Source organism: Meleagris gallopavo, chromosome 1, assembly GCF_905368555.1.
Source record: "Meleagris gallopavo chromosome 1, MGAL_WU_HG_1.1, whole genome shotgun sequence".
Lineage (NCBI taxonomy): Eukaryota > Metazoa > Chordata > Aves > Galliformes > Phasianidae > Meleagris > Meleagris gallopavo.
In genome coordinates, this window is record NC_139404.1 from 90,507,617 (window position 1) to 90,520,209 (window position 12,593).

Here is a 12,593-nt window from a genome sequence, read left to right on the forward strand (position 1 = left end):
GTGGACAGCCATTTTCAGACACCAAGGGCTGTATGTCCTTCTTACACTGTGGTGCCCAGATGTGGCATTGTGGAGCTTTCTTAACACCTCCCTCGCTTTCAAAGGTAAGGAATATGAAGCTGAATTGTATGCTCTGCGTTTTGGACTATAGCATTCATAACTATTGAACAGAGTGTGAAATACCCTGGCCTGATGTGGCCAAGAAGAGAGCACTGCGAGCTGCCTAAAAGAGTGATGTACATGAAGACTCAATGGGAACAGATAATACCCATCAGTAGGTTCTCTGTGTGGTCTTTGAAAAACAAACAGAAGCAGATGATTGTGCCAAGGAGTTCAAGTGGGCTACTATTACTTGGCTTCCGTGCCCCTGGCATGTTTAATTTGCCATGTAGAAGTAATAGTTCTGTTCACGGCATTGTTTTGCTCCTAACACAAATGTACACAAGATGCTGGTATTGCAACTCAGTTTTCAGCCAATTTATGAGAGAGAATAACAACTTTCATTTAGCATCAAAACATTTTTGGTAACTGGATGTGTAGAGAGGACACCAAAAATGAACTGTAGTTTTCATCTTACTGTGGCAATGTCCTCCTGACGTGGCTAGGAGAGTGCAGAAACAACAAAGGAAATGTGTCAGGCTTTTCCAGGTCTGGTTCTTCCTAGAAACATTAACAAAAAAAACTGCAACAAGGAGACAAACATCTTAAACATCTTCTTTTGGAACTAACAGCAATACTTGATGTGTTATTTGCTTGTTGGCCTGCCTATTCTTACACCAACCTCGTCACTGATGTGTACCACAAACCCTAGTGCTTGTGAGACTGTGGTCTGGATCGACTAGTACAGTTTAAAATGAACTCTCTTGTCTTTCATTTTACAAACATGGATCTTTTCATGGATGCGATTGAGGGCACAGTCACGTGAACAGTTAACCAGTACAGATTTATTAATTCAGGCTCCTGGGAGAGAGTGGGAGCAGAGTGAGGGCAAACAATTTAAATCAGCTCTATTGCCAGTGGAGCACGAAGCTGAGCCCTGCATGAGAGCAGCTGGAAGTTAAGGTGTGCTACATTACTCAGCCAATCACAATGCTGCTGTTCAGAGCTTGCTTCTTTCAAGATCCCATGCTTTTCAAGCTGGACCTTCTTTTGATCCTTACTGATATCTGCTATTTCGAAGCTCATCTTCATGAGAATGCTCATTGCTAGCATTAGGCTGATAAACAATGCTGAAAATAGAAATTCTACAGAGCAACAGATTCAAGCAATTCGTTTTCTTGCTAAAGCACACTCTGATTTCTTCAACTGTTTGGCTCCGTGGGTGGAACAGGCATTTCAGTATATATTGCTACGTTCATTACAGGGAGTTCTTCCGCGCTAGAGATATTAACATATTTGTTATTACTGCCAGTTCTCTCCTCCTCCGTACCAAGCAGTCGTTTGAGCTAAATTTCCTTGTAAGGACAGACTCCCAGCAGTAGCATTTTCCTCCTCAAAGTGAAGATCTCTTCAGAGGTCAGTTCATTCTGCTTTCTCAGAATTCTTCCTCCCCCATATTCCTTAGACAGTCATTACTAAAGAAGATGTCAAAACCACCTGCAAAAATTCATGGGAACTCTAGAAATGGATGTCAACATCACCTCTTTGAATCATTAACAACTCAAAGGCCGTGTTAGAGTTAAAAACTTTTATGCAAGAAAAGATGTTTAACACTGAATACAAAATCGGTTTGACATTGCTTATTTTGAAACATCATCCTCTTTCTTTTCATCAACTGTCAATTAAAAATCACAATTAAAAAAGTCATCCTAAATACTTTTAGAAGCCTTATAAAAACATTCATAAAGTGCCACCCACAAAAGCGCCTAAACAAGAATCTGAGAGAAGTACCTATTAGGATGTTAATTTATTTAATTGCTGCTGAGGACAAAGCTGTCAAACAGCATCATCATCTGAGACCTGCCAATTTAACAGCTCTCCAACCCAGCAGGAACACAGTTCCACAGACATGGCCCACACAGAGGATGGCTGGGCCTGTGACATATACTCAGAGGCATCCAACTCTGTGTTGCAGGGGTTTGAAATAAATAGCTAACACCACCTAAACCCAAGAAAACTGTCAAGTGGGAGATGTGGATTCTGAGGGGAGCAATCATGCTAAGCTATGGCTTTACAACAAAGGCAAAACCCAGGCAATTTTTACAGAAAACAGATTTTAGGACAAAAATCACAACCCTCTAAGAATAACAAAAGAAGGCACTAATCCTTGGAACGTCTCTATGTTCTCCCTCCTGGTCTTGGAAATACCATACGGTAAGTACCTTTTTTTCCTCATCCCTGAAAGAGGGGCTGAGAACAGCCACCCCACGCAGAGAACCTGCACTAGTTCATTCAGTGCAGGCTGAGTGCCTAGGCAGCGCTCACAACCGATTTACCCAGAAGGGCACAGGCTCTGAGGACTCCCTGCCCCCAGTTCACAGCCCATATGAAGCATGCAACAGCACCAGGTCCATGGGCCATCATCCACGTGGCCAACTACCCTGTATGGTGCTTTTGGTGGCGCACCAGCTGGGGCTGGAAACGAAAGCTTGCTCCGCACTGGCTGCAGCGGTACGGCTGCTCACCCGTGTGGATGCGGGTGTGCTTGATGAGGTTGGAGTTGCCACTGAAGCCCCGGCCACACTGGCTGCATTTGTAAGGCTTCTCACCGGTGTGGGTACGAGCGTGGTTAATGAGGTCGGAGCTCTGCCCAAAGCGTTTGCCACACTGACTGCAAGAGTAAGGCCGGACACCGCTGTGGGCCTGCTGGTGCTGAAGGAGGTGGGAGTGCTGGCTGAAGCTTTTCCCACAGGCTGAGCACTTGTAGGGCCGCTCGCCGGTGTGCATACGCTGGTGTTTGATGCAGGTGGAGCTGTCGCTGAAGATCTTCCCACACTCGCTGCACACGTAGGGTTTGAGCCCGGTGTGGATGCGCTGGTGCTTCAGGAGGTTCGAACTCTGGCTGAAGCTCTTTCCACACTCTGCACAAGTATAAGGTTTCTGGCCAGTATGGACCCGCCGGTGCTGGATGAGGTGGGAGCTCTGGCTGAAGCCCTTGCCACACTCCCCACACAGGAACGGGCGCTCCCCGGTGTGCATTCGCTGGTGCTGGATGAGGTGGATGCTCCGGTTGAAGCCCTTGCCACACTCGGAGCAGATGGTGGGCCGTTCTGCACGAGGGGCTCGCCGTGGGGCTGCCACCCTTCTCTCTTGTCTTTTCACCAGGCTGATAGCAGAGCAAGGCAGCTTAGCCTCCTTTGCCTCCCTGCGGTCAGCTCGCAATGCCTCTGTGGAACCACGTTGACTTCCATCGCCGTTCTCCAGCTGTTCCTCTTCTCCTACGGATTCTGCTGCCAACAAGTCCTGCAGATCTGTGCTTGCAAAGAGATTCAGAAAGGGATCAATCTCAGCACCTGGAAAAAATGACAACTAGTTGCTGTAATCACTTATTGCAATTATTGCTGAGAGACAAGGGTGGCAGAGAACAGGTGAGCTCTTCTCCCAGGGAGTATGGTCTGCACTGTGTAGGAGAAGCAGTTACAGGGAAGGACTGGGATCAAATATAAAACTAGTTGTGAGAATGCGACCCAGAGCAGATGTGCCACAAAAAGCAGTGCCGAGGGCAGTGCAATCAGCCTTTCCTTGCCCCCAGGAAATCTTCACATTCTGTCTTCTTAATATTCTGTCTTTCATACATACTCTTAATAGCACATTGACAAGGCTGCAGTGATAGGGAAAGAGATCTCAAATCAAGCTAGATGAAATAAAGTAGTTTGAAGAACACTGCAGAAGCTCAAATTGCTTCTTGCTTTCTCCATATTTATAAACTCATCTTATTCCTTACCCATGTCCTTTGAGGCCTTATGATCTTGATTTTCTCCTTGGTCCATCTGGGCAGGTTATGTCAGGTTCACCAATCAGGAATCTTCCTTACAAAAGCAAACAAAATAAATCTTTGTTGAATATTCAGCAATAGTGTCACATAATAGGCCTTAAAATCTACTCCCCCTGCTGAATACGGGGAACAGATGGAGAAATTGCTTAAAAGAATGGAACAATCTGAGCAACAAACGTTTATGGGCATCCTGTGCACCAGTGAGGTACCTGATGTCAGATATGTTTTATTTTCTTATAGGAGATTCAAGGTTGCCTCTTTTCTGATGACCAGTACATGAGGAGATACACCAGATGCGCTGGACTCAGAATTGAGGGACAGCAATAATAGCAGCAATAAGTTTAAAGAAAAAGCAAAACTCAGACAATCTGCATGCACAGTTGAATTGGAGGCATTTCTGTAATAATGACAACAACAAGAATAATTACTATCTTAAAATTATTCTAAATGGAAAATGATTCTTTAGTCACCAGAGCATGATTTTCTTATTTGCTATCTCAATTCTCCTCTCACCTCCAAGGAAAGACTCTCAGGCTGAGGCAGCTAAGCCAATAAAACAGGCAATATGATGTCATGTCTATTCCTACTGGATTCTGGCAGATCCCTGCTTGGCAACTCCAACAATTGCCACAAATGCAATTATTGGGCAGGTTGGTCTTACAAAGGCCACCAGCACAAAAGGTAGGCACTGGCAATTGATGCAAAAAAAAAAAAGCAGGAGAACAGAGAAAGTACAATGGCATGAAAAAGGTCCCACTTTATTTCAAAAAGGAAGAATCAAAGGTGGCAGGGGGAGGAACCCAGCTGGGTGAATCTAGGACTGGAGAATTATATGCATCACAGTATTTCTAGGAATATTTTTAAAGTATTTAAGACATTATGTTTGTTTGTTTGTTTTTTTTAAACTCTTCTTTTAATCTTTAGTTCCCTAAGTGCCAGCTAGTACCCCTTCAGGAACATTCTCCCAGAACTATGCTTCAAACTACCGATCCTTGTTTACGTATGGCTGAGCCATGGGAAAAGTACATTTCTGGACAGCAATTCAGCTCCAATTGGTTAACTGGACAGATGGCCTCTGGTGCAAACAAACAGCAGAAAGTGATGAGTGTTTTGTTGTGGACTGCTTCAGTCATCACCAACAGCTAATTAATGAAAGGTAATAAGCAGTAAGAGATTAGATGGCGTCAGAATTAAGGGGACAACTCAGAGGAGGGGAATGGTCCTGGACAAACGCCACTACTGAGAATCTCTGTTGCAGCAGATTGATGGTAGGAGCCAACCCAGCTACCAACATGCTGCATTGTGTACCAGATGACCTGTTCCATCCAAAAGCAGGAGCCAAAGCCCCATGCACACACAGGCCTTTTCCCTGAGCGGCTAACCACAAACAGCAGGGTTTCCCTGTAAAGGGTGTACAAACGGGAACTGCAGAGAAGCAGTTCAGAGGTGGTACCAGCATCTTGCTAGAAGTCTGACCACAACTACCAGGGGAAGTCTCAAAGCACGCAAACAAGGCAGAAGGAAGAGTTCACTTCTGAACCTGCAAAGACCTCCTGATGCATGGCTGCTGTGCTCAGATTTGCTATGGCAGCAAAAAGCAGACAGTTATATATTGACAGGCTAGCCTGGAGTAGGGGGTTTCCTCCTTTCCCATGATCAGTCCTCTCTCTGTGAAAGGAGGAGACTGATCTCACCAACAGAGAAGACAGTCCTTCAGGGATCGACAATCCATTGCCTTTACCTCAGCTGTTTGCTGACAGCTCTTCATTTTCTCTTCTGACCACTCACCTCCATAGTTGTCCTGTGGCTCCGTCAGATTGTGGAGGCTGTAGGAGTCATCCCAGCGTAGAGCTCCATCTCTCAGGCTCCTTGGGGTCCTGCAGTCTGCTCCTGAAGTGCTGTCGCTGAGCGTTCTCTGCATGGTCACCCCGGGCACCAAGGCATGAAGCTGCCATTCAGAGCAAGGTGTGAATATCCCATGCTGGAAGGGACCCACAAGGATTACTGTGTCCAACTCCGGACTCCACACATGACCACCCAAAATCCAGACCCTGTGTCTGAAAGTGGTGTCCAAGCACTCCCTGAACTCCGGCACATGGGGCCCATGCCCATCACCCTGGGCAGCCCGTGCCATGCCCACCGCCCTGTGGTGCAGAACCTGTTCCTGATATACAGCACTAGCTGGCGATGCTCCCCCTGAAGCAGGAGCTGATGTGCTGAGACGGGCAGGAGGTGGGGTGGTCAGGGCACTGCCATAACACCCAAACAGGGATGAGAAAAAGAAGCGGGAGACGTGGAGCTCTGGGGAACCGGGGCAACATGTGAGGCTGCCTGTGTGCAACAGAGATCGGAAACTGGGCAAGAAGATGCTTTTGCCTGCGGCAGGTGAAAAGCGATGGGACGGGGGAACTGCGCTACAAGCAAGGGACGGGAGAACACAGGGACAGCGGCTAAAGCGGAGACTGGAGTAAAAAAAGGGCAGTCGGCCCTCCCCTCCTCTTTTCCGTCTCTTCTCCGGGCAGGTCGTTCCTCCACGATGCCGACAGACAACGACTCTGCCGAAGCTTCCAACCCGTGCAGCCCTCTCCCGGCCCAGCGCTCCACTGCCGCCCCGAACCAGCCGCCCAACGCCTACCTGCAGGGCGCCCGCTGCCGCCCGGCGCCGCCACGCTTCCTGCTCCGCAGGCAAAGGGCGCTTCCTGGGCGGGGCGGCGCGGCCGGGAGGCGTGCGGGGTGGGAGTGGGGAAGCCATGAGGGAAGCGGGCTGTGAGGGAGGGGGTCGTTCCCGCGTGGAGCTGTCCAAGGCCCCAACCAACCCGGCCTTGAGCGCCTCCAGAGATGGGGCATCCACAGCTTCTCTGGGCAGCTGTGCCAGACCCTCACCGCCCTCTGAGTATCTTAGAGAAGCTTCCCTGTTTGCACTGGGCAACATAAGGAAGGGCTCACCTTGGCCTCTACAGGACTGAGTTCGAGCTGTGTCTGGGGACTCCCTCCAGAGCACAGAACACATCAGCCTGTGACAGTGAGCTGATGCAGCACTCCTGATGTGCCCACGGAAATCTTAGTGTGCCCTAAGTACTATGGAAACTGCAGTAACAGGGAAATGAATAAAGTTCATTTTTTGTCATGCTGAGGCTTTAAGGATCAGTTTGCGTTATGACTTTCTGTTGGAGAAGTCGTCTGACTGATACAAGCTCTTTAGACTTACTGAGTCTGAGCAGATGGAGAAATGGCCGTCAACAAAATAAGCTGAGAATATTGAAATAGGGTGAATGGGAGGGTTAGATTGGATGTTAGGAAAAATTTCTTCTCGGAAGGAGTGGTGAGGTGTTGGAATTGGCTGCTCAGGAAGGTGGTGGAGTCACCATCCCTGGAGGTGTTCAAGAATCATGGAGATGTGGCACGAGGGATATGGTTAGTGGGCATGGTGAGGATGAGCTGATGGTTAGACCAGATGATCTTAGTGGTCTTTTCTAAGCTAATGATCCTGTGATTCTGTAGCCTCATTGGTCTGTAAAACAGTACAGCCGTCAGGCACATTGCTGCATCTGTGTCATGTTTGCAGCACAGCACCTTCACTTAGAAATGTGGAAGGCAGAAGATCAATATGTTTGCAGTCAAAGTACAAACATATAGAGAAGAATGAATGAGGAAAATATCCTGCACATGAAACTACAGTACTGACCGTGGCTTAAATACTGATATGAAGGAACATTGGGCTCAGGCATCAGACTGCTGTCCAGCATTAGTGAAGGCAACTGATGAATTCATTTTCAGATACAATGTTGAGAAGAATGTGATTGGAAACCCTTGGTTTCAATCCACCATGACAAATCCAGTCTAACTACCATGATTGCCTGATATCCAGACATGACTGGTGGTGTGGCCAACAAAGACTTAAGGTAGTTTAGCAAGTAGAAGGCCAAAGTTCCTCACACATGTCAAAATAATCATGTGCATGAGTACGGACTGAGAATTGGCTGTCTGAGCGAGTGCCATGTTGAACAGGACCTGCACACCAAGCAGAATACAGGCCAGTATGCTCCAATTACAAACAGGGCAGCCTGCATACGGGGCTACATCAGGGAAGGCAGGCTGGCAGGTCGACAGAGATCATCATCACACTCTGTTCAGAGCTGGGAAGGCCACACCTGTAATACTGTGTCCAGCTTCAGGCCCTCCAATTCAGGAAGGATATGGAAAAAAACTGGGCAGGATGTCCAAGTTGCTTAGGAGCCTAAAACGTGAACAGTGAGCAGAAGCAAACTGTTCTGCATAGAGCGAAATGATAAAACAAGTTTGGTTTAAAAAATCAGGCTGGACACTGAGAAATACTTCTTTGTTGTGGGAGTAGTGTATGAGAGGAGCAGGCTACCTTACAGGGTGCTGATTCTCCAATCTTGGAGACTTGAAACTTGGCTGGACAAACTCATGGCAGACCTCTTCTAGTACTGGTAGTAGTTGTGCTTTGAGCAAGAGGTTGGACTGCAGAGGTCTTTTCCAATCAACATTTCAGTGATTCTACAAGCAACCATGCATGTGTCGTCCCACAGGCAACACAATAATTACAAATTGGTAATTGGGGAGAAATCTTTTCAAGAGAGTTTGGCTGTCTTAAAAATGTGGAAAGCAGTAAAGTGCCCAAAGTGGGTAATGTAGTTGTATTTCAAGGAAAAGAGAAACCAAGTGTCTCCAGGCTGATAAAAATGGTAAAATGGTATTTACGAATTCACTATTAAAATACAACTACCTCAATCTAGTTGGATGCTTTTGGAAAAGTTCCTGCATTTCAAAATAACTTTGTTCAGAAACACTCCCATGTCAAGTCTTGGCTCCATTTAGTTGCTACTGCACAGCAACTTTACTGTTTGGTGAAGCTTCATTTGGCTAATGTTTTGGAAGTACCCTTTTTTTTGTTTGCTTTGACAAAGCTGATATACTGTTTTTTAAAAGTTCCATGCATTTAGTGTTAGAAATGCTTTTTTATTTATTTATATGTCTTTGAAACAACCTAAACAGCTGAAATGACCAAAGATGTATGTCTAATGAAGAGTTTGTTAGAGCAAAGCAATGAAATCTGATGAGAATTACAGTCAATAAGGGTAAGCACTACACTGGGGAATAATTAAGTTTCCACTTTGCTGTTAGTTCTAGCAAACCCTCAGCTTTACCATTCTGTTGGTGTTGTAGTGCCTGAATGAATGCCCTATCTACCCAACAGTCTTTATAGTAATTACTTTACATTTAGCTCAACTGCCATCTGAATACAAGGGAGGAAGGTCTTAAGGACATTTGAGTGATTGTGGCTGCCCACTGAAGATTATTTCTTAAATTTAGGTATTGATCAACCATTTTCACTTGAAAGAGCAGAGCGATATATCAATCACTCAAATGTAGAGCACCATTGCTCTGCACAGCTGCTAAAAGAGTAACAAACAGTAAGACAGTTTGCTGTCTTATTCTTCTTCAAACGCATTTAGCAGAGAACACAACTGTAAATATTTTAGCTTTAAACCAGAGATACACTTTTCCATACCCTAGAAAAGATTGCTTGTTAACACTGCAGAAAGCACAGTGTCTTTCCAGAGGACACTGACATCCCATGGTTTGGATTGGAAGTACCAAAGCTCTCCCTTCACTTTCGCAGCTGTTTCTGATACGGGAATTACAGAATCACCAAATAGCTGAAGTTGGAAGGCACTTCTGGAGGATCACCAAGTGCAACGCTCTGCTCAAACAAGGAACTTACAGCAGTCTGCCCTGGGTCACATCCAGTTGGGCTCTGAATATCAGGTTTACTGTCTCTGTTACACACATCTGTATTCTATTTCATGGGGGGTGGGAAGACCCCTCCCCTCCTTACCCCCTACTTATTATTGCTTCGGCAGTGCTCTTAGAAAACCCTCTGGGGGCTAAGAATCAGAAAAATGAACAAAAACAACAATAGCCAACAAAGCTCAACAAAAAAAAACCCACGCCACCAAAACAAAAAAAAATCCCCATGAAAACAGGTAGGGAAATTAAATTGAGGAGTCTCTCAACAGACACTGGATTCTACGAATGCTATCTTCAGGAAACATTCAGTTTACATAGCCTGCAAACTAAACAGCTCAGATCATTTGGTGGACTCACCATCACTGGAGGTGTTCAAGAACCATGTGGCACTGAGTGGGCATGGTGGGAATGGGTTGGTGGTTTGACTGGGTGATCTTAGTGGTCTTTTCCAACCCTAATGATACTAGGATTTTACGTTGTTTTGCGGCTTATCTCCCTGTTGCACAGGAATGGGACGTTCTCTTTTATAAGGTGATAGCAGGTAATGTTTGTTGGTAGTAGCAAACTGCTTTCCAAGGGTTCATTAATCATTTAAGTCCACCTCATGGATGTAGCAAGTTCTGTGCTCTTTTGTTTTTGGCTTTCCCTTAATACCTGCAACTGAAGTGTGAGGAGTAGTTTATGTCCCTCCACCCTCCAATATCTAGGAATAACTGAACATTTTCAAGGAACTGTTACACAGGACTTGTTATCCAAGGAAAAGAACAACAGATGCAGTGTGTGTGTTGGGCATAGGTTAGGTATGTAGAAAACCATAAAAAAAAACCATATTGAGCACCTGAAGTGAGGTGAGAGGAAGTGGCAGATATCCATTCATTTCCCAGGAGTTTTTGAGGAGGTTATGGGGTACTGCTGATGTACCCCTATGCTGGGAGGGCTATCAGGCATTCAGAAGCATTGGGAAGGCAGCTGGGATGTGTCAAGAAAAACATCTTGTACAGCGGTGAGAGAATTGAAGGGGAACCACCAATGTGGCAGTTATCACTTAAGCTTGTATTTCGACAGGGCAAAGCTGCAAATTGTTTGTACAGCTGTGACTGTGCTCTGCTGATTTTATTTGCCAGCTATATAAATGTTCCAGTGTGTGCTGAGAATTTTGCTTTCAAGTAGCTGGAGAATAACATATCTGTGTACTGGAGGGGGCAGCCTTTCCCCGTTTCTTCCCCTAGGCAGCCTAGTGTTGAATAACTTCAGTATCAGCGATGGCTGATCCAGAAATTGAATGATATTAACATGGCTGTTTGTTTAAATATGCATTTTGTAGCCCTCATCAAGGTAATTGCGTTCTGCAAAGTTAAAGATAGCAGCCCTGGGTCCCGTGGCAGCTTAATTTGAATTGGAACCGATTGCTTGACAAGGTACAAGTGAATCTGTGTACCTGAAATTGCATACACATGCCTTATCAGCCCGAAGGTAATGATATGCAAATGATTTGGGCTTCAGTGGTCTGTGGGTGCTGAGAAGCAGTGATTTGCAAAAGAGTCTTTCAGCAGTTCAGCTGCTGATGAGAACACTGGTATCTAGTGCCTGGGGAGGGCTGTATGCAAGGCTGTCAGAGGTAGGCTGGGGTCACTCAGCTGGTTTCTTGTGTGCCTTTTCTAATTACACTGATTGCCTGAGGGCCAACTAAGCCATAGGGAGCTTAAAACCTAAACTGAAGTAGGGCTGTACATGGGTACATGTGCATATGCTCATGTATGCACACACCTCTTCATCTTAGCATGAGAATTATGAAGGGCATGCTAAAGTTTACAGGACCAGTGTGACTAATGGTGCAAGTCAACACCTTTCCACTTTGAACCTGAATGAATTCATTAAGCTCTGCTGCTATTTTGAGCTGTGTAAAGACTCAGCCAATTTCTGACTGCCTGACTGAAGTGTTGTCCTTTCAGTTACAAGGGATATCACCAGTTTAGTGTGTCGGGATGGAAGGAAGAGGAAGTTTGCAGTAAATGTGCAGTAGTGTGAATGGCTGCCTTTCGGGCCTGCATGGCTTATGGAGCTCATTAAGCTGGCTTAGGTGTAGATTACAATACCTGGATTGGTACTGGGGAGGATGCTATTGAAGCAGCACACTGTTCATCTTCGTTATGGTTAAAGAGGGTAATTGTTGGTGTAGCTGCTCTGCCCCAGGGGTCTTTTGTAGTCGAATGATGTTGGCTTCCTATAGTACTGGCAGACTCCAGCTACTTCTCTGGATTTATTAGGGCACCCTGTCCATTTGTATCTCTTTGGTGCAGTACTGTTTAGACTTCTTGTATGTGATGGCTTTTTGTGCTTACTGCTTCTTGTTGTTGGTTTGAATGTTTTCCTGTTGAAAGAAGCTAGTTTGTGGTTTTTGTCCTTTTCTTTTGAATGCGCCATTGTAAATTCTTAGTCTTCAGAGTGCTGCAGTGTCCATGGTGTGTGTACTTGCTGAAACAAGGCAGTAAAGATGACCCACAAAGCTATATTTCATGATCAGACATATCCAGAGAAGGCAGCAATGAAAGTTACAGAGACTCTGATCAAGTTCACACACCAGAAGTGCTTGTCTTGTTGATTACCTGCATAGCAGCAATTTTTTTTTAGTCATGCTGTGGTCTTTAGGGCGGTCGCATTTCTCTCTCATTTTCTATATGAGTGCAAACCATGTAAGCAGTTATTTTGGATTGCTGGTGCAAATAGGCTGACATACATTTTATCTTATGCTCTCAGATACGTGCACTTCTGTGTGTCTGTACTTGGATACGAGGCATTGCTTGATAAGCAGAAGGAGAGGTGACCTGCTTTCCTCCCTACAATCTTGTCCATTTTGAGGACATAGGAACCACAGACCTCTCTG

At 45.7% G+C, this 12,593-nt stretch overlaps 1 protein-coding gene across 8 annotated transcripts; it reads right to left on the minus strand.

Moving 5' to 3' along the window:
* Nucleotides 1-1,672: 1,672 nt before the first annotated feature.
* LOC100543285 (uncharacterized) lies at nt 1,673-6,667 on the minus strand. 8 transcript variants are annotated; one of them, XM_010721653.3, is made up of 4 exons: nt 6,570-6,667; nt 5,723-5,882; nt 3,884-3,968; nt 1,673-3,452 (listed from the first exon to the last, which is right to left on the minus strand). In XM_010721653.3, exons 3-4 carry the CDS (start codon nt 3,927-3,929, stop codon nt 2,536-2,538), a joined length of 963 nt encoding a protein of 320 aa, XP_010719955.2. In that variant the 5' UTR covers nt 3,930-3,968; nt 5,723-5,882; nt 6,570-6,667; the 3' UTR covers nt 1,673-2,535. The 8 variants fall into 8 exon arrangements, 6 of the variants coding, with proteins under 6 accessions (XP_010719955.2, XP_003202897.2, XP_010719960.2 ...); XM_003202849.5 differs by having other exon boundaries at nt 5,723-5,915; nt 6,570-6,657; XM_010721658.4 differs by having other exon boundaries at nt 5,723-5,849; nt 6,570-6,654.
* Nucleotides 6,668-12,593: the final 5,926 nt, after the last annotated feature.

What these genes read in the sequence shown, in the direction of transcription:
- LOC100543285 (XM_010721653.3), bottom strand. Translation starts at nt 3,929, where the DNA reads ATGGACCAAGGAGAAAATCAAGATCATAAGGCCTCAAAGGACATGG. An exon ending in TAAGGCCTCAAAGGACATGG is followed by an intron (nt 3,453 to 3,883) that starts GTAAGGAATAAG and finishes CATTTTTTCCAG; the next exon opens with GTGCTGAGATTGATCCCTTT.